The 20,178-nt window shown below is 42.8% G+C and overlaps 1 protein-coding gene and 1 pseudogene across 2 annotated transcripts in view; both read left to right on the forward strand.

Moving 5' to 3' along the window:
* The window catches only part of tmtc2b (transmembrane O-mannosyltransferase targeting cadherins 2b), a 178,974-nt gene that overhangs the window by 53,774 nt on the left and 105,022 nt on the right, over positions 1–20,178 (forward strand). For both annotated transcript variants that reach the window (XM_088341036.1, XM_088341037.1), the window contains exon 2: positions 1,675–2,251. In XM_088341036.1, the coding sequence (XP_088197162.1) occupies positions 1,675–2,251 (577 nt within the window). The remainder of the gene's footprint in view (positions 1–1,674; positions 2,252–20,178) is intronic.
* LOC148363369 (U2 spliceosomal RNA) lies at positions 6,781–7,014 on the forward strand (annotated as a pseudogene).

Raw genomic sequence — 20,178 nt, forward strand, 5'->3', positions numbered from 1 at the left:
ACTTTAACTTATTCAATGCCATAACATATAAATATGTTTACAGAAGCATTGTCCCTGAGTGCCAAAATGTCACAAAATATTTTCTTTAAAAAAATAAATAAAAAAATTGTATAAAACGTTTGGCGCTACTAAACTGTAATCATTTTAATATTACAAATCACCATCCAATGGCAGTATTGGCTTTGATCAGATCTTTGACCACACATCAAGGCAGACCCCACCTCTTTTACCGGGGAATGACTGCGTAAAGGTGGCTCCATGCAGCGAGTAGGCATACAGAAGCAGTGTGGGGACTAGAATGGCAAAGCCAAATGGGCAACAGAGGGTCAAGAGAGCTTTTTTGTTTCAAAAAGAGATGATAGGTTCCAATCGTCATCGTCTGGTCAGGAGGTACCATGAGAGGTGACGTTTTGTGCACTTTTGAGGGAACGTGATCACCATGGTGACAAGAATCTTGTGAAAAAGCGGGTGCTGAAAAATCGCAAAGTTCATGCATAAGTTTAGTGTTCTTGCAATAAAATGTTATTGTTTGCAGGGAAAATCCCCTTCTGTTAATGGAAAGCATCGTTTGCATCAGGGGTTCAAAATGACAGTTTAAGGCCCCTTCCCGAATATGAATGCTAGAAAGACGGTATGTATTATTTGACCACTGGATGTTGCTGTTTTATGTCAGGCAGCCAAAATAAGGAATACAAACTTCAGAGACTAAAAGTGACCAAAAAGAAAAAAAAATCTTCTCATTTTTTTGGCGCATCCCTTTCCCAATGTTTTGCTTTTTTTGACAACACGTAAAGGCATGACCCACCCTTTTTTTATTCAAAACCCAGTAAAAATTTTCTGCGTGACATTTTTTTAACTTTAAATTGTATGACTTTTCTAAGATTAGTTTCAAAAGTAGAAAAACTGAAATGTTGTTTTTATTCACATTTGCGTATAAAAAAGTGCAAAGATGTCCTTTGAAATAAGGACATCAGGAGGAATAATTTGATACTTTTTTCAATTGATTACATTTTTTCCACTAGGGGGCACTGAATAATACATATCTTTAAGTGCAACCCAATTGGATAATGGATCCATTTATTATAAAATGATTGATTTTGATTCTCAATGCTTAATCTTGTTTATAGTGTGGGGATTTAAAAAATAAATTGAGAACAGTGAAATGTTTTATCACAACTTTTTTGTGGCCCAACCTCGCCCAGACCCTAGCTTCGTCGCCCCCAAGTCACTTGAGTTTGAGACCCCTGGTTTAGATTTTGGATGTATCAGAGATGCAGAAAAGAAGCACCGAAGTGAAAGTTCTCCTTTAACAAAAAGCTGTTTTCTTAAGTTTTCTTGGAAACGAGTATTTTCAAGAAAAATTGAGCAATGTTCAACTGTTGTTTCCTAAGGCTAAAAACATACTTTTTTCTAATGAATGAAGAGGTTTAAAACTTTGATTTGATACGTCCTATGCCATTATAGCAACAGAACCATTTCTGTTGGCCTTCTGAAATGAGTCAAAACGGAAAAAAATGTCTTCCCATTTAAGAGAAACGCCTGGCATTGAATAAGGTAATTGAATTTAAGTAGAGGTCAAGGTCCAGAAATTCATTTAACAAAAAATGCAATTTCATCACTTATTATATCTCCTTGTTGATTTCAAAATAACTGTTTTCCGTCTCGTTTTTCTAGCCGCGCAATCAAGACCAATCAGGACCTTCTTTCTGAAACACCCTGGACAAATATCTTCTATGATGACTTCTGGGGAACCTTGCTCACGCACAGTGGAAGCCACAAGTCTTACCGTCCCCTCTGCACTCTCTCCTTCCGCTTCAATCATGCAGCAGGTGGCCTGGATCCTTGGGGCTACCACTTGGTGAATGTGGCCCTCCACGGTGCAGTGACGGGCCTTTTCACCCGGCTGGCTGGCATGCTGCTCGGAGGGAGCTTATGGAGCCTCGTCGCCGGATTGCTCTTCGCCTCTCACCCAGTCCACACCGAGGCGGTGGCGGGTGTGGTGGGACGGGCCGACGAAGGAGCTGCCTTGTTTTATTTACTTTCCCTGCTGTGCTACATTCGGTACTGTGAGCTCCGGGAAACGGCTGGACCTCTGCGGCCTGTGGCTTGGTTCCTTTGCAGTTTGTTGTGTGCTGCTGGCAGCATGCTGTGGAAGGAGTTGGGAGTGACAGTGCTGGCCTTATCGGCGCTTTATGACGTCTGCGTCTTGCACAGGCTCAAGTTACGACAGTTTGCCGTGCTGCTGTATAAGGTAAACATGTTTACCTTTTGGGTTTTGGTACTCAAGTTTCGTACGGGTGCTTGAAATTCTTAAAAATGTTTGAATTTTAATGTTGTGTTTTCAAGGTCAGGATAATGCTTGACTTTAGGTTGAAGTGCTTAAAAATGCTTAAAATTGTTGCGATGTCAATGTTTCTTGACAGTCAGACTCTATTGACTGCGCAATAAATTAAGATTTCTTTTAGAGTGTGAGAAAATGAAGCTGACGTGACTGTTTGTACTTATTGTGTCACCGACCCCTACTGGGCACACCCATGAGGACAGCTCTATTTAGAAAACCAGCTATTATGGCTTGGTTTACTGAAAGGACCTCTTTCAGGTTCTCATAATTCCTCAGAACTTTTCTTTTTAATGATATACTATCAATAATGATAAAACCAAACTATGTTTCAATTCAGGGGGGGGCGGCAGTAGCTCAGGAGGTAGAGCGATCGTTTTAGGATTAAGGGATTCCAGTTCGAATCCCGGCTTGTCCGTGTTACATGTCGAAGTGTCCTTGGGTAAGACACTGAACCCCCAATAAGCAGGTTAGCGCCTTACTTGGCTGCAAAGATCACGGCCGCTATTGGGAAATGTGAAGCACAATGTAAAGCGCTTTGGGAAGTCATTGACTTGAAAAGCGCTATATAAATCCGAATCATTTCATTTCATTTCAATTAGTAATTTCATGTTTTGCAGCGGATCCAGAAAGACTCATGAAATATAATTTGAAATATTCAAAGATCTACAATTTATTGTGAAAATACAAAACAATTTTCACACTAAACATATGTTAAGTCGAACAAAAACACAAAATCCCTGAAAATGCAAAACGATAAAATAGAAATTAAAAATTTTTACTCTTCGGTTCGATAAATAAATACTTGATAAAATGCAACAAATGATAAAATGCAAAAAAAGAACTACCGTATTTTCCGTACTATAAGGCGCACCTAAAAGCCTTTATTTTTTTCAAAAGCTGACCATGCGTCTTATAATACAGTGCGCCTTATATATGGATCAATATTAAGTCGCAAAGTCTTGCAACTAAGGCAAGCAGCCGCCGACTAGATTTTCCCCCGAAGGCGAAGTAGTGCGCGTTGTATGTTGAAATATATATACACCAGCGTTTCATTTCCTAACCAATGTGTCAATCATTATTTGAATCAGTCACTATTGGCTAAAGTTATTCGGGGGTAAAGGAGGCTGATCCTTTTCATCATTTACAGGCTCGCATAGGCCAAGGGGCGAAACAAAGCCTGCAATTGGCCGAAAAAGATGAATGTGAATCACACGTTGGGTTGCACCACGGCATAGAGAAAACATCTTTTACTACTCTGTATTTGTAAATATTTTACACGGTTGGATTTACTACACTCACGGTTGTAAGAAGACCATGGTTGTGTATCATTATTGAATGTGATGGCTTAGGTGAGCTATGCGGCTTTATATTTTCCCGGTATCTTGTTTTAGAACAATCTTGATGTTTCTGTGATGAGTCTATTTTTAAACTAAATTAAATTCAAAGTGTTTATTGACATATGCACAGTAAAGAACCACGTTTCCCTGCACAATAAAATTCTTACTTTGCTGTCCACACAGTTACCAGCGAAAAATAAAATAGAAACTAAGAAATGGTTGGCATTTCTTGAATCCCAAGACTTTAACCTTCCGAATGATATGTGGAACGATGCATTTGAGTGATTGGTGACATCGTACAGACACTGTTTCTGTACATGTGTGAGACACGTAGCTGCTTCTTTGCAAGCTTTCGGAATGTTAAGGGGGTAATAAGTTTGACTGAACTATCTGACTGTTTTGTCGACGTTCCCATTGTAGCGCCTTATAATCCGGTGCGCCTTATGTATGGAAAATATAGGACCAAAAACTATTTTTTGGTGGTGCGCCCTATAACCCGGTGCGCCTTATAGTGCGGAAAATACGGTATTTACAAAAAAATTAAAATAAATTAAATACAAATTAAAATAAGTAAAACAAAAAGCTAATTTTCAGCAGTTTGAAAGATTGCTTTGGAGCGATCAATATCATTAAAATGAGTCAAAATTTCGCTAATTTTTCTGCTTTTTATACGTAGAGCACATTTTTTGTCTTCTTCAATCCTTACCTATCGCCTTTAGGGCCCTTTCCATGTTTGTTAACAAGTGTGATGTAGCCAGGCTGCGCGTGTATTGTTGAAGCAAAATGGCGGTATTCATGTCACTTTGTAACAGCCCATTGACACTAAAACATCATGGTTCATAAATAGTAACAGCTTAAAACAGCACAAAGTATGTGTTAGAAGCAAGATAGCAACTTTATTTTAGCTATCAAATGAAAATAGAGGACGGTAGCCTTTCTGCTGGGCATTTCTGCCTGACGCGCCTCCTCCGGCGCCTTTGGAATGCTTGTGTGCCCTGAACACTCTGGCCTGACTGGGTCATCAGCTGGGGACCATTGATGTTTGGCTCCTTTAACCCCAGGACATCTCCCGGTGGCGGAGCAATGGCTGGGAAATCTCCCTGCCAACCCCACTGATGCCCTAGGTCAGGGGTCGGGAACCTATGGCTCGCGAGCCATATATGGCTCTTTCTATGAGTATCTGTGGCTCAGAGACAAATTTAATTGCATGCAAAATTTCTCCATCTTGTTCAAAGCTTGATATGTCTATCCTATTCAGGTACACGCAAAGCCAAACCAAAGCTAAATAACATGGTATTACTTCGCAGTATATATAGGGCACGTTTTTCACTACAATTTACAGTCAGTGTCACACAAAAAAGGGGAAAAAAAAAACTCGTTTTGGCTGTACAGCGCTAAAGAATCCTTTATATAAAAGTTCACTATATAATCTGTGTTCAGTGATCAGATACCTTATGATGAATCCACAGAACTGTAAATACGCAAAGACACCGCAAGAGAACTTAGTCATTTGATTGGGTGAGTGGGAGGGATGGGTGGAGCTATGCAAAAAGTGCAAGCACTCCCTCCCATCTCTAGCCTTACGCCGTCTGCGCCAAAAGTGAGTTCATCAAGCTCCCTGTTTGCAGAATGTAGTGACGTTTTTACACAATAACTGCTTGCATCTGGTTTTAAAACCAATATGTATGAAAAAAAGGGTCAAAAGGAGTTTAACCGATCTTGAGTCATTGCAAGAAAGAGACAAGTTTAAAGTGGTATGTTTGTTGATTTTCGGACTGGGGCTCTGGCATTATTCTCTTTTCATAATTTTTATCAAATCATCAAAAATAAATGTGCTGAAGACTAAGCTTTTGTCTGGGGCGCGGGTTTAGCAATTTAGTAAATTTGTCTCATAATATATGCAGGGATCAGAATTTTCCGCGGATCCGCGGATTTCCGCCGTTTTTGAACCCCAAAGGTCATTCCCGTAAATCGTCTAAATTCGATGAGAAAATATTTTGGGGGGGGGTGAGGTATGATACGTGACTGTTTCATCACCTCAAGTTAGCATTTAGACCACTGGTCGATAGGTTCGCTGATAACCAATCAGCGGAGCTTTTGTTCAGAGCATTGGCTTTCTCAAACATGGCGCTCCTTCCGGTCTTTTCAAACGGTGAAATGAGTGTTTGAAAAAGTAAATATGAAAATACTAAGAAAAGAAGACGAGGCTTTTGTCTCCGAGATTGATAAAGGAATCAAGAATAAATTTAAGTGGTCATGGCTGGAGAAGACTGTCACATTAAACGTTAAAATCGGCGCAAAGATCGAGGAAGTTACAGAAACTTTGAGCCAGTTCATCGCAAAGTGTGATGTTCCAGGGAAAGCAAAGTGTCTATACTGTGTCGATCTGATCAATTATGGTACGCGAGGTTGTGCGGCACGGATCGATCATGCTAAAATGAACAAGCACAAAGCAAAAATAGCTTGCCGGCGATCAAATTATGCACTCGGATCCGCATTTAAAATCGGCAGTGAAACTAACAGTAACACCACCGGTTCAACATTATTGGCCGTTCCAAATCCTTCCGCTTCAAATACTAGCAGCAGTCAACCACTGGTTCCCCTGTGTGACAGAAAATCCCACTCTGAGGTATTTATAAATCTATTTATTTATGAAATGATTTTATCTTTTGTGTTTATACAATATTTAGAACAGGATAAACAAAATTTAAAATTTATTATAAACATGATTAAAATAAATTATTTTGTATCATCATGATCATGTTCAATATTACAAATGCTTTTAATGTCAATATATTATTATTTTTTAAATTTATATATATATATATATATATATATATATATATATATATATATATATATATATTATAAAATACATGGTTTCTGTTTTGTTGGATTTAATTCATTCTAGTGCAATTTTCACATAGCAAATAAGATAAATGCTGTTGGCTTCAGGGGGGCTTCGCCCCCCTCAGCCCCCCACCGGGCTCCGCCCTGGACCTGGCCGGGGCCTACGGCCCCTGGACCCTGGCTATTTCAGCTGACAATGAAAATCTCCGTTCTGATCCCTGTATATGGTGTGGCTCTTTCCCAAAATAAAATAAATATTTTTTGCTTTTATAGCTCAAAAAGGTTCCCGACCCCTGCCCTAGGTGTTACTTGAAGGCCCCCAGTTCCTGTCATTCCTCCGCAGCCACAGCCAGAAGCTGCCCTTTATGATTCTAGGACTGTGTACTATCTTTGATTTTTGCAATCCGGAGGTGGAATAAGAGCTTGCTCTGTCCACTCCATGCATCGGCCCGGTATTGCAGTACCTCCGGGAATGGTGCATTCGCAATGATCGCAGCAAGGCTTTAGGGCTAGGACCTTAGCTTGGCCTTTTGGCTGAGAGTAAGTGTCCCGGCTCCTAGGCTTTGTAGCGTATTATGAACTGACCGATAACGGATAATGGATAATGAATAATGAAGATAGAACAATAACCCTTAAAAACCCCAAAACCCCTTTTCTGCCTCTACTGACAGCTCTTTAGTTGCGCTCCGGTTGCCTGCTCCTGTGCATCCAAGGTCTCTGAGGAAGCGGGAGGTTGAGGAGCCCACAAAACCCCTGCGCCCCACCTCCACTGGGCATACTGTTGTATTCCAGCCCGCCTCCCTGCACTCGGCTGCCAGGTCTTCATACTTCGCCCGTTTCCTCTCGTATGCTGCCTCTATTCCCTCCTCCCAAGGGACAGTGAGCTCAACCAGGAGGACCGCCTTGCTGGCTACAGACCACAGGACAATGTCTGGCCGCAATGATGTTTCTGCGATCTCCCTGGGGAACTGCAACTGCCTTTTGAGGTCAACTTTCATTCTCCATTCGCTGGCGGGTTAGAGGAGCCTTCCAGAGTGTAGCGGGCGAGTGGCATTGGTGATTTTGCGAACGTTGTCGCCAGCCCTTGCAAACTGGATGAGGTGATTTGATGGATGAGCTGGCTGACTGTTTGCCTTCTGTCTGCAACCTTCGACTACCTCTGCCAACTTCTTTAGGACGGCATCATGCCGCCACCTGTAGCGGCCTTGGGAAAGTGCCATCTTGCAGCTTGAGAGGATATGCTGAAGGCTCTCATTGATGGTACTACAGAGGGGGCAGATCGCATCAGTGCCTAACCACAGATGTCGATTTTGGGGGCTGGGTAGTGTGTTGTATGTTGCCCGGATCAGAAACCTGAGCCTTGCTTCAGGGATCTTTCACAGGTCACGCCACGACAAAGGCCTGTCCATGACCCCTTCCCAAGTTGTCCAGATGCCCTGTCTGCTCTGGGAAACCGCTTTGATGGTATGGCGTTCCTGCTCACTCCTTATCACTTCCGTCACCACCATCTCTTTCCTCTCCCGCCTGTAAGCCTTTGACCAAAAGAGGGGCACGTCGCTCCAACCAAGACCTGCACGGCCTACTTGGACCCTGCCGACCACTTTGCAATGTTTTAACCTGCCGATTGCCTGGTCAACCTTTCTTCTGCCTTCCACCTTCTTCCTGTTTGAACTTTGGTGCCCGCTGATCTAACAAGATGATCGGAGGACTCTCTCAACTCCAAAACCATCCGGGCCTTCTCCTTCTTATATCCTAGGCTGATGGAATGCAGCGGCAGTTGGAGTATGTTCCGACCCAGGTGGCCCAAGTCTGAGAGGCATCTTGGCAGCCCCAGCCACTTTCTAATATAAGAGTTTGCCAGCCTATCCAGCTTGCTTGCCAGTGAGGATGGGACCTCACTCACCTTCAAAGGCCACATCACCTGATGGTATAGTATGTGCTGGTAACACCATACTTTGTATTTGCCTGGGAGCTGGCTCTGATTGATCCTGGCTAGGCCTTCCGCAAGCTGTTTGCTCACAGCCTCTGCCGCCTGCTTGTCTGAGAGGTCTGCTGTGTAGGAGCGCCCTAGGCTACGGATGGGTTGCTTTAATAGTAACGGGATCTGCTCTCCTCCTGCAGTGAAGATGGTATGGTCTTCCCTAATACCTTTCCTTAGGGACAGGCTTCGGGACTTGGATGGCTTGATCTTCATTCTTGCCCAGCCTACAAGCTCATCAATCCTCTTCAGCATTCTTGATGTGCATGCTGCTGTACGGAGAATGGTGGTGACATCATCGCAACGGTGGTAGCCTTTGGCCAGATGGCAGTTTCACTCCGCCAACCATCTTCCTAGCCCTGATGAGGATGATTTCGAAGGCCGCGATGAACAGTATGGGAGAGATCGAACATCCCATTGCTATTCCCACTTGAAGCTGCTGCCATCCTGTAGTCCTGGTGAGCACAGCACATTTGCAAGTCTGCAAAGTACTTGGCCACCATGCCTTTAATGCAGTCTGGCGTGTGGAAGAAGTCCAAGGCGAAGCTGATTAGCCGGTGCGGGCATTGGCAAGATCCAGCCACACAACATGGACGTCGCACTTCTCTCTCCTTGCCTTTTGTATTTGCTCCCAAATTATTGCAGAGTGCTCCACACACCCTGAAAATCCTGGGACACCAGCCTTCTGGCAGGTGGTGTCTATATAGCTGTTACTTGTGAGGTAGCTGGTCAACCTCTTGGCCATGATGGGAAAAAAAGATCTTTCCTTCCACGTTCAACTTTCCTTCACGTGTTAGAGTTCTGTTCTTTTGGGATAAACCGCTCTCTGCCACTCTGAAGGAATGATGTTCTTCTTCCATGCCACCTGCAGGAGTTTCCACAGGATGTTCAGGACACCCGGGCAGGACTTGTACAGCTTATATGATATACCGTTCGGGCCAGCGGCTGAGGCTGCTCTTGATTTCCGAACCACCTCCCTAACCTCACTCAGTTTGGGGGGAGCAGTGTTGAAGGGGATGACTGGGGGAGCTGGCTGTGGAACATACCCCGGGGATCCCAGCGGGATAGCTTTTGCTGGGTCGCTGAGCTGTTCCCTTATATGCTCCTCAAGCTCTGTCTTTGAGATCTCCAGCGTTCCACTCCTTTTGTCTGTCACCAGTTGTTTTGCATGCTTAAAGTGGTTCTTGAAAAAGTTGATTCTCTCCTTATCCTTCCTCTGACTTCAAACCCTCTTTCTCTTCTTGTCTTGCCTTCCTCCACTGCTTTCGGAGTTGGCGCTGCCTCCACATCAATTGCTCAATCTCTCGTTCTTTCCTCACTTTCTGCTTGGGCGCTTCTCGTCGCTTCTCTTCCACCACCCCAAAACGGCTACTGCATTCCTCGTACAAATTAAACAAGAAAAAAAAACGCAGGATTTCTCCCTTTTTAAGGTACTGGAAAAATTGAAAAAATGGTCTTGAAACTACAATGAAAAAGATATACAAACCCCGAGTACAAGTTTGAGGGAACTGTTAAGCGTGGAAGGCATTGAGGGAAGAGTTCAAATCACAGGGCTTTTAAATCAAATTTATTTTGTACTCTATTTTATCTTGTGTCTGTTTTTTTTGCATTTTTTTGGCCTAGTCCATTTTATATTCCCTAGCAGCTGTACACTAAGGTGTGCGCAATTGCTGGATTGTGGATTGCACACAGCCTCTTACAGTATTATATTACACAACATAATAATCATTATCATCACCATTGTGCAGAAAATAAGGATCCCTGCTGACATCTCGTGTTTGAACTCATATCCAACCTTGTTTGTCTACAGGTGGATTTTATTTTAAATTGTGGAGACAAACACGTAAATCTAAATAATCGGCTATGAAGAGATTTGGAGCAAAATACGTTTTCCAACTTTTGATGCCTTTACTTGATGTCTTCTATTTCAATATGATGTTCCACAGAATGCATTTAAATTATTGGAGTTAAACAGCATGTGGAAGTCGTTTGTGCGTAAAGCATTGCCTTGTGGTGTGTTAAAAGCACGAGAAAAATTGACAATGTGGTAAATGTTTTTACGTTGGGTTTTGCATGTAATCTTGTGAGAATCTGGTGTTGACTAAATGGTGGTTTAAACCAAATACATACACTGTTGCCAAGGGTGAGGTTACAGCTCACAGCAGGTAATTTTTCTTTAAGATAAATTAGGGCTACAACAATGATTTGTTAAAATTGATTCTTAAAACATTGGTAATGGATTTCGTTATTGATTGGTTGTGTTGCGTGATTTATGCGGCAGAGGCTTCAAGGAAATTACATTTTCTAGAATATCACAATTATTTTCAGTACTAGTATGCAGGCTACTCAGATGACCTTAAGGGGCTACTTGTTGCCTTTGCACTCGCATTTTCCTCCGATTTTGCCTCTATTTGTTTTGCACTTTATAAAATGTATCTTACACATTTGTGCTGCATAGCATACATTTCTATGTATTTTTGTGTATTCTTAGGCTATTTGAAAAACACTTTTAATTTTTTGATATTTTAGGTCATTTTTTATTGTTTTATATCATAGATCTTTTTGTTGTTTTGTGCACTATTTTACATCCGTCTAAAACGTAAATATTTGAATAGAGATGGAAATTGAAAATGTATTTTTTGGAAATCTGATTCGATTGATCGGAAAAAAAATTGACTGATTTGTGCATTATTAAAATAATCGTTAGTTGCAGCCCTAAAATAAATTAGGAAGTTTGTTCTGAGTCGGATGCTTTTTAGACGCACCAGTCCTTCATTCTGTAGAGCAGGGGTCTCCTACCTTTTTGAACCAAGAGCAACTTCAAGGGCACCTTGGTAACAGATTTCAGCGTAACATCCATTATCTGCACCGCTTATCCTCAGTAGGGTCGCGGGGTGCTTGAGCTCATCCCAGCTATCTCCGGGCAGTGGGCAGGGGACGGCCTGAACTGGTTGCCAGCCTTTCACAGGTCACACAGACACAGACAATTCGCTCGCTCATTACCACCAAGGGACAATTTGGACCGGCCAATTAACCTGACATGCATGTTTTTGCAATCTGCGAGGAAACCGGAGTGCCCTGAGAGAACCCACACAAGCACGGGGAGAACATTTAAACTCCACACAGGAAGTTCGAACTCATGACCTCAGAACTGTGCTACACACGCCCAAACCACTGCCCCGCCGTGCTGCCCCACTTCCAAAACAAGAATTTTAATTTAATTAGGTAAATAATTGTGATCTGCATTTATATATAGCGCTTTTCAAGTCAAGACTTCCCAAAGCGCTTTACAGTGTGCCTTGCATTTCCCAACAGCGGCCGTGCAGCCATGTAAGGCGCTAACCTGCTTATTGGGGGTATTAGGGGTTCAGTGTCTTAATCAAGGACACTTCGACATGTAACACGGAGGAGCCGGGATTCGAACTGTGATCTCTTGATCCCAAGACAAGCGCTCTACCTCCTGAGCCATTGCCGCCCCTTTACATTACATTTTCTATCTTACTGATAGTTTACATGAGAACCTATTTTTAATGATTAATAATTATCCAGAATGATTCAACAAGGTAGGAAACGGATAGGAAACAAAAAGTAACAAAAAGGAATGTCTATCATCACCAAAGCCATTCTACGACAAGCAATATTTGATTTATTCTCTGATTGTTTTAATTACAAATGCTCAAAAGGAAACAAACAAGAAATCGGAAAAATGACAACTTTCAAGAACGAGGTTGCGATTGCGCACTCACCTCTGCCCTGTGTTACGTCAGAGTTCTCAAATTATCGAACTCTGCTACTTTGATTTTTTTTTTAGGTTATTATATATGTTTTATTCTTTTTTCTAATTTAAATCACCGTAAATGCAATATTTTAAAATCCAGCAAAATTTAATCACATTTTAGACATTGATATCTCATGATTAGGTCTATTTTAGAATGGGCTGGTGGGCACGTGATAATGTTGCCGCTGTTGAGAGCCAACACTAAAATGAGAACCAGAATTTCTTAAAAGTTTTCACCTGAACTGACACTTATCTATTAAGACAATGTTATTTCATAACATCACAGATAATACTTAAAGAACTCTAAACAGAGAACTGTCATCTTTTAAGTGGCTTTCAGTTATATGTGTCCTCTCTGGAGTAAGTTGGGAGGTTGCCAATCTAAATCTATCAATGAAATGAGTGCATTAAGAAAACTATCACCTTTAAAGATATGCAGTGCAACCTATTTATTGCCTCCTGAGTGGATTGAACTCTGTTTCCTTTTCCTTTTTTCCGAGCCAGACTGCGAGGTCTGGAGGCATGCGAGACCGACAGAACGTACTGATTTGGCGCTGTTTTTTATTGCACTGTTCCTCACTTAGCTAAAGCGGTTTGACATTTAACATTGCTGGTTGTAGAGATGGTCTGCTTATCTGATTTTATCTCACATTCAATTATAGTAAAGCGGCTATCCTTCATTGGACCATTGTAGCGTTTGTATTCTGAATAGTTGGAGAGTCCCTTTGACTCTGCATGCCAAGACATTCCCCCCATGTTAAATTGGAAGAGATTGAGCGTCTGACAGTCTGTCACTTGGGTTTAAAGAAAAAAGTTCACTCCAGCCAATGTTACAAATATTAGTCTTTTTTTTGGCAAGAACATTCGTCAAGATACGTTCCATATAAAGAAGGGCTGCTTTTTGGATTTGTTTTAAACCGTCTTGTGTATTTTTACTGTTACAAACAATACTGACACTTGGTTGAAAGCATTGTTGCAAAGGGTTGGCATCTAAAAAGGCAAATAAAAAGTCAACAACAACAACATCATGTGTAAAGCAATGTAACAAAAAAACACATTTTCTTGTGAAATTTTTAAGTTTAAAGTAGGATTGGATACGCACCATGAGTGAGCTACAGGAGCCCAACCAGACCAGCTGAGTGCTTGTCCAGCCCCCCTCCCATTGCTTTTTGCAGCTCAGATGACATCAGCCTGATCAAAGGTGTTCTTCAGTGCCGTCTATTCCGTGCGGACCAAGATGGCATCCTGACTTTACACCAAATGCAATCTTGGCTTAACGCGTTAACTTTGGACTTGTTAGACACCTCAAACAACACACCCCATCTTTAAGTAAATCTTAATAAACACCGAAGTGCTGTCAACCTGATAAGGTCAAACATAGTTGCTATAAATTGTTTGTAAATGTATCTGAAGTAGAAATCTAATGCAAGCAGGCTTGCCATTGCCTTTATAAGAATTGGGCTTACAGCAGTTACTTTGCTACACTTCTGCACTCCGTGTGTCATTTAAACAAGCTGTTGTGCTTCATTAAAGCTTAGCCATGTCCTGAGTTACTCACAGGGGAAGAATTTAAACAATTTCAGTGCGGTGCACTGTAGTCATTGTTTGTCCACAAAATAGCCATTTATACTCTTTTACCGGTCTACAAAAATGTGTTCTAAAAGTCGGAAATACAGCATTTGACTATCATTTATGTCTCTTGTACTCACATATATCAAGAGAACAGAGGCAAAATAATGTTAGATGTTCCTTCAGTGTCCTTATATGCTGTGAATGCCTTAGGGCAGGGGTCGGGAACCTATGGCTCGCGAGCCATATATGGCTCTTTCTATGAGTATCTGTGGCTCAGAGACAAATTTGATTGCATGCAAAATTTCTCCATCTTGTTCAAAACTTGAGGTGTCTATCCTATTCAGGTACACGCAAAGCCAAACCAAAGCTAAATAACTTTTGTATTACTTCGCAGTATATATAGGGCACGTTTTTCACTACAATTTACAGTCAAGGTGTCACACAAAAAAAGGGCGGAAAAAAACTTGTTTTGGCTGTACAACGCTATAAAAGTTCACTATATAATCTGTGTTCAGTGTTCAGATACCTTATGATGAATCCACAGAACTGTAAATACGCCAAAACACCGGAAGAGAACTTAGTCATTTGATGGGGTGAGTGGGAGGGATGGGTGGAGCTATGCAAAAAGTGCAAGCACTCCCTCCCATCTCTCGCCCTACGCCGTCTGCGCCAAAAAAAGCTCATCAGGCTCCCTATTTGCAGAATGTTGTGACGTTTTTACACAATAACTGCTTGCACCTGGTTTCGAAACCAATATGTATGAAAAAAAGGGTCAAAAGGAGTTTAACCGATCTTGAGTAATTGCAAGAAAGAGACAAGTTTAAAGTGGTATGTTTGTTGATTTTGGGACAGGGGCTCTGGCATTATTCTCTTTTCATAATTTTTATCAAATCATCAAAAATAAATGTGCTGAAGACTAAGCTTTTGTCTGGGGTGCGGGTTTAGCAATTTAGTAAATTTGTCTCATAATATATGGTGTGGCTCTTTCCCAAAATAAAATTAATATTTTTTGCTTTTATGGCTCTTTGAGTCAAAAAGGTTCCCGACCCCTGCCTTAGGGACTGAAATTCCTCTGATGAATTATGATGAGAGCGCTTTGAGAGCATAGTATATGATAGATGCTTTGAAAGTGTAGCCCAGATGAAGAACAATACTGTTGGTGATGTCATGCCAGCAGGACAATCCATTAGCGCAACCCACTATTTATCATCAGCAAAAGTAGACAGGTTGGTCTGAGGACACATTTCTGTCTGCTGAACTAGACTCTGAGAAATAATTTCAAAATCTGGACCCAGGCCCTGCTGGCCCTCAGTGGATGTCAAATTGACATGCTTTATCTCTTCGCACCTCCCTTTTTCTGTTCACACTTTGGCTGATAGTACAAGGTCACTGCTCGAGGCGAGTCTGTGTGTGTATGTGTGTTAAACACCCTTCTGCAAAATTACTCTGAAGTTCATAGAATCACAGAGCTGAACATTTTCTAAAGCGTATCATTGCACAAAAACAGCATGCTTCGTGAGAATTTGATTTGGTCGGTATCACAGAAAAAATAAACCAGTGTGTGTGTTTGTGTGTTTTGCTTTTTAGTTAGCTTTAGAGCTTATTGTCAAGTATTACTTTACCAGATCAGCACACAGTTTGATGAGAAGAAAGGCATAGTGTAACAAAAGCCGGCACAGTATATACACTCGGGATATTACAATAATATCAGAAATAATTAATAGGGATAATTAATGTTTGTTCTGATTGTCGCTTTGTTACGCCCATATTATCAAGAGAAGTTAACAATGCGTGAACCTTCCTCGTATTACTTAATTATCTCAAGCTTTGTTTCCATTATAATTTTCTTGCCTCTCCCTTTACCCTCACTAAGTTTTTGGACCCATATCTGAACAAATGCAATGTTATTATGTGGGATTCTTAACTGAACAATGTGAGAAAATGGGAGCATTGTGGAGGAGATTACAGTCAGTAGCATATTGGCATCTTCACAAATCTTTGACGCAAACCAATATGCGCAGACACTGCAAAGTTTGAATTTTGTACGTTTTTGGTTACATTAAATAAGTTGTTGTTGATGTCCTATGTTGGGGAAAAAGCCCTGGCGAGGGGCCCAAAAACATTAGAAACCACATCGCAATTTGAAAATATCTTAAGCTAGAGACACCGTAACCTGTGGTCTTCTCTGTTACAATGTATGTGTTTCACCCGGTGCGGTTATAAGGGGGCACCAACTGTCAATGTAAACACTGAAGTTTCCGGTAAAGCTGAGTGACATACATCTGTGTGCTAGTCGTCATTAATTAATGGAAAATCTAACGTAAAACATGGTGTCAGAAGTATTATCGAACTCATAGACGCTAACGGATGTCGAGTGACGAAAGGGAAGTGAAAGAAGAAGCGGAGGACAGCATCAACGAACGTGAAAAGACAATGGATGCGCTCGGTTTGAAACCTCCCGCCACATTGGATTGGCATTCCAGCTGCCTGGCGAAGACTTGGAAGACGTGGAAAGATGAGTTTTCATTGTATGTGGACATAACTTTGGCTGCGTCAGACGACAAGACAAAGGTAAAAGTGTTCAAATACTTGATTGGAGAAACCGGCTGGGAACTGGGAAGAACGTTGTGGGCAACACTTGGACCGGAAGAGCAGAGGGAGGAAACTTTGGACAAGCTAATAGCGGTGTTCGACAAACACTGTAATCCTAAACCAAATGAAACGGTTGAGAGATACAGGTTTTTCTCCAGAAACCAGAACGCGGGTGAATCGATTGATAAGTACGTGACTGAATTAAGAGTTCTTGCGGACACGTGCAACTTCGGAACTGCAAAAGACTCGTTGATTAGGGATAAGATAGTGTGCGGAATCCGGGACTCGCACGTGAGAGAGCGCTTGCTGCGCGAGGCAGACCTAACGTTAGAGAGAAGCGTCGAAATATGCAGAGCAGCGGATCTATCGAAGGAAAATGTGAAGACAATCGAGGGAGGAGTAGGCGAAGAGGTGCATGCAGTAAAGAAGATTACTGGGACGCAGGGGGCGAGGCCAAAGACAATTAGGAACTGTAGGTACTGTGGGAAACAACATGAGTGGAAAAAAGAGAGCTGTCCTGCTTATGGGAAAGTCTGCAGTAAATGCAAGAAACAAAACCACTTTGCTTCAAGATGTAGAACGTCAGATGCACAATCTAAGCGAATACACTGTGTGGCAGAAACTGAGGAGGACTATGAGGAAATTATGAGCCTTCGTGCAGAAGGACAGGAGAATGCGCAGGGGAGACAACTGTTTGCGACCATGCTGCTGGGGGATAAGTCAGTGAGATTTCAATTGGACTGTGGGGCAAGTTGCAATATTCTTCCGTTACATCTGCTGAATCCCGACACATAATTGGAGCAGACGCAACAGGTTCTTGTCATGTACAATAAAAGCACTCTGAAGCCTTTGGGCAAATGCAAGATTAAAATAAGAAATCCGAGAAACAGGAAGCTGTACAGACTTGAATTCATGGTGGTTGACGGGCAGGCATCTGTGCCCTTGCTGGGGAACAGAGCAGTGCAGGGCATGGATCTAGTCAGAATACAGAGAGAAAATATCATGGCCATTGATGACATAGTTCAACAAGCAGACGGCAAAGGACAAACACTGGAGAAGGAGCAGATCAGGGAGCAATACCCACAGGTGTTTGAGGGTGATGGCTGTTTATCGGGCACATATGAGCTGGAAGTGGATCTAAGCATAGCACCAGTGAAACTACCAAAGCGGAGAGTTCCAGTGGCTCTGATGGACCCGCTGAAGCAAGAACTGACAAGCCTGGTGGAAAGAGAAATAATAACGCCAGTTGAAAGGAGCACAGATTGGATCAGTAACATGGTCCTGGTTAGGAAACCATCGGGAAAGCTGAGGATCTGTATTGATCCCAAACCTCTAAACAGAGCACTGAAGAGACAGCATTTTCCGTTACCAACGATTGAAGATGTCCTGCCAGACCTGGCGAATGCCAGGGTTTTCACGGTGTGTGATGTAAAAAATGGATTCTGGCATGTGAAACTGACGGAGCACTCCAGTTACTTGACAACATTTGCGACGCCATTCGGAAGGGTCAGGTGGAGGAGGATGCCGATGGGGATCAGCCCAGCTCCTGAGGTGTTTCAGCACAGGCTGACACAGGCACTTGAGGGGTTACCAGGCGTACGCATTATTGCTGATGATATCCTGATTATTGGAGAAGGGGAATGTCAGGACAGGGCAGTAAGGGACCATGACGAGAAACTGAAAAGACTCCTTGAGCGATGCAGGTCATGCAACATCAAACTGAATTTTGACAAACTGAAGTTGAGACAGAAGGAGGTTCCGTACATAGGTCACAGGCTGACATCGGAGGGCTTGAAAATTGACCCGGAGAAGGTACGCGCCGTACAAGAAATGCCTAGACCCACCAACATTAAGGGCCTACAGAGATTGCTCGGAATGGTGAACTATCTCGCAAAATTCTGCCCACACCTATCGGATAGCTGTGAGGTCCTAAGGCAACTGACACACAAGGATGTGATCTGGGAATGGACTGACATACAGGACTCTGCCTTTGGGACAATAAAAGGTATGATAGCCACAGCACCAGTATTGAAATATTACAATCCAAGGGAGGAACTCACTCTACAATGTGATTCATCCGAAACTGGGCTGGGTGCAGCACTTTTGCAGGGGGGCCAACCTATAGCGTACGCCAGTAGGGCACTAACCTCTACAGAAAGAGGATATGCACAAATAGAAAAGGAGTGTCTTGCCATTCTATTTGGAGTCGAAAAATTTCACCAATACACCTATGGCAGAAAGGTAGTGGTACAGTCTGACCATAAACCACTCGAAACCATCACACGGAAGCCTCTGCTTAGTGCCCCAAAGAGGCTACAAAGAATGCTATTAAGGCTTCAGACATATGACGTGGATATAGTGTTTGTTCCAGGCAGGCTGATGCTTGTTGCAGATACGCTGAGCAGGGCATACCTACCAGAATGTGCAGTTGAGGGTTCAGTTGAAGCTGAAGTTGCAACGGTGAATATGATTAATTACTTACCCATTTCAGGGGAGAGACTAAAAAAAATCCAAAGTGAGACTGAACAGGACCAGGCCCTCCAGGTGCTGAAACAGAGAATACTGCAAGGATGGCCGGAAGAGAAAGGACAGGTTGAGCTGGAGGTGAGGCCATATTTTTCTATGCGAGATGAGCTAGCTGTGCAGAATAATGTAATCTTTCGGGGAGAAAGGGCTGTCATCCCAACAGCTCTAAGACAAGAAATTATGGAGAAGATTCATGCCTCACATTTAGGGATTGAAAACTGCATCAGAAGAGCAAGAGAATGTGTGTATTGGCCGGGTATGCATGAACATCTTAAGACATATATAGGGAAGTGCCAAGTGTGCAGGGAAGTAGACACTCGACAACAGAAAGAACCATTACTGAGCCATGACTTCCCATTGAGGCCATGGGCAAAAGTGGGTACAGATATTTTCACCTTTAATAATAAAGACTACGTAGTGACTGTGGACTATTTCTCAAATTTTTGGGAAGTTGATTATCTGCCTGATACCAAGTCCACCACAGTCATCCACAAGTTAAAGGCACATTTCGCTCGCCATGGTGTGCCTGATGTGGTGTTTTCGGACAATGGCCCACAATATAGCTCACAGGAGTTTAAGAGATTCAGCCAGTCTTGGGAATTTGAACACATAACATCGTCGCCCACATATCCCCAAAGCAATGGAAAGGCAGAGTCTGCCGTCAAGACGGCTAAAAGATTAATGGGGAAAGCCCTGCGGGCAAAGTCGGACGCATATCTAGCCATACTGGCTCACAGGAACACTCCCACGCAGGGTTTCCAGGCCAGTCCTGCACAAAGACTGATGAGCCGACGGACAAAGACGCTACTGCCCATGTGTGAAAGTCTGCTTAAACCTGCGATTGTGGACACTGGTAGCGCTGTGCAGGAAAACAAGCTCAGACAAGCTCGTTATTACAATAGGGGGGCTAGAGGACTACGGCCTCTGCAGAATGGAGAACAGGTGCGAGTACAGTCACATGTGGCCGGACGCACTGTCTGGACACCTGCAGCGGTGGTACGACAGGACCGGAGAAGGTCCTATTCGGTGGAGCTGGATAACGGGACTGTGCTGAGACGCAACCGTAGACACCTGAGGCCAGCACCAGGGGTCTCATCAGCAGCAGAGACGGTCAGCGGGGCGGTGCCCACCTCAGCCCCTAGTGGTGGTGATTACGTCACAGACACACCTCAACCCTGCTCAACAGCTGCTGTGCCGGATCCTC

The sequence above is a fragment of the Urocampus carinirostris genome, chromosome 7 (genome assembly GCF_059441175.1).
Source record: "Urocampus carinirostris isolate Australia breed hairy pipefish chromosome 7, RoL_Ucar_1.0, whole genome shotgun sequence".
In the NCBI taxonomy this organism is placed as follows: Eukaryota; Metazoa; Chordata; class Actinopteri; order Syngnathiformes; family Syngnathidae; genus Urocampus; species Urocampus carinirostris.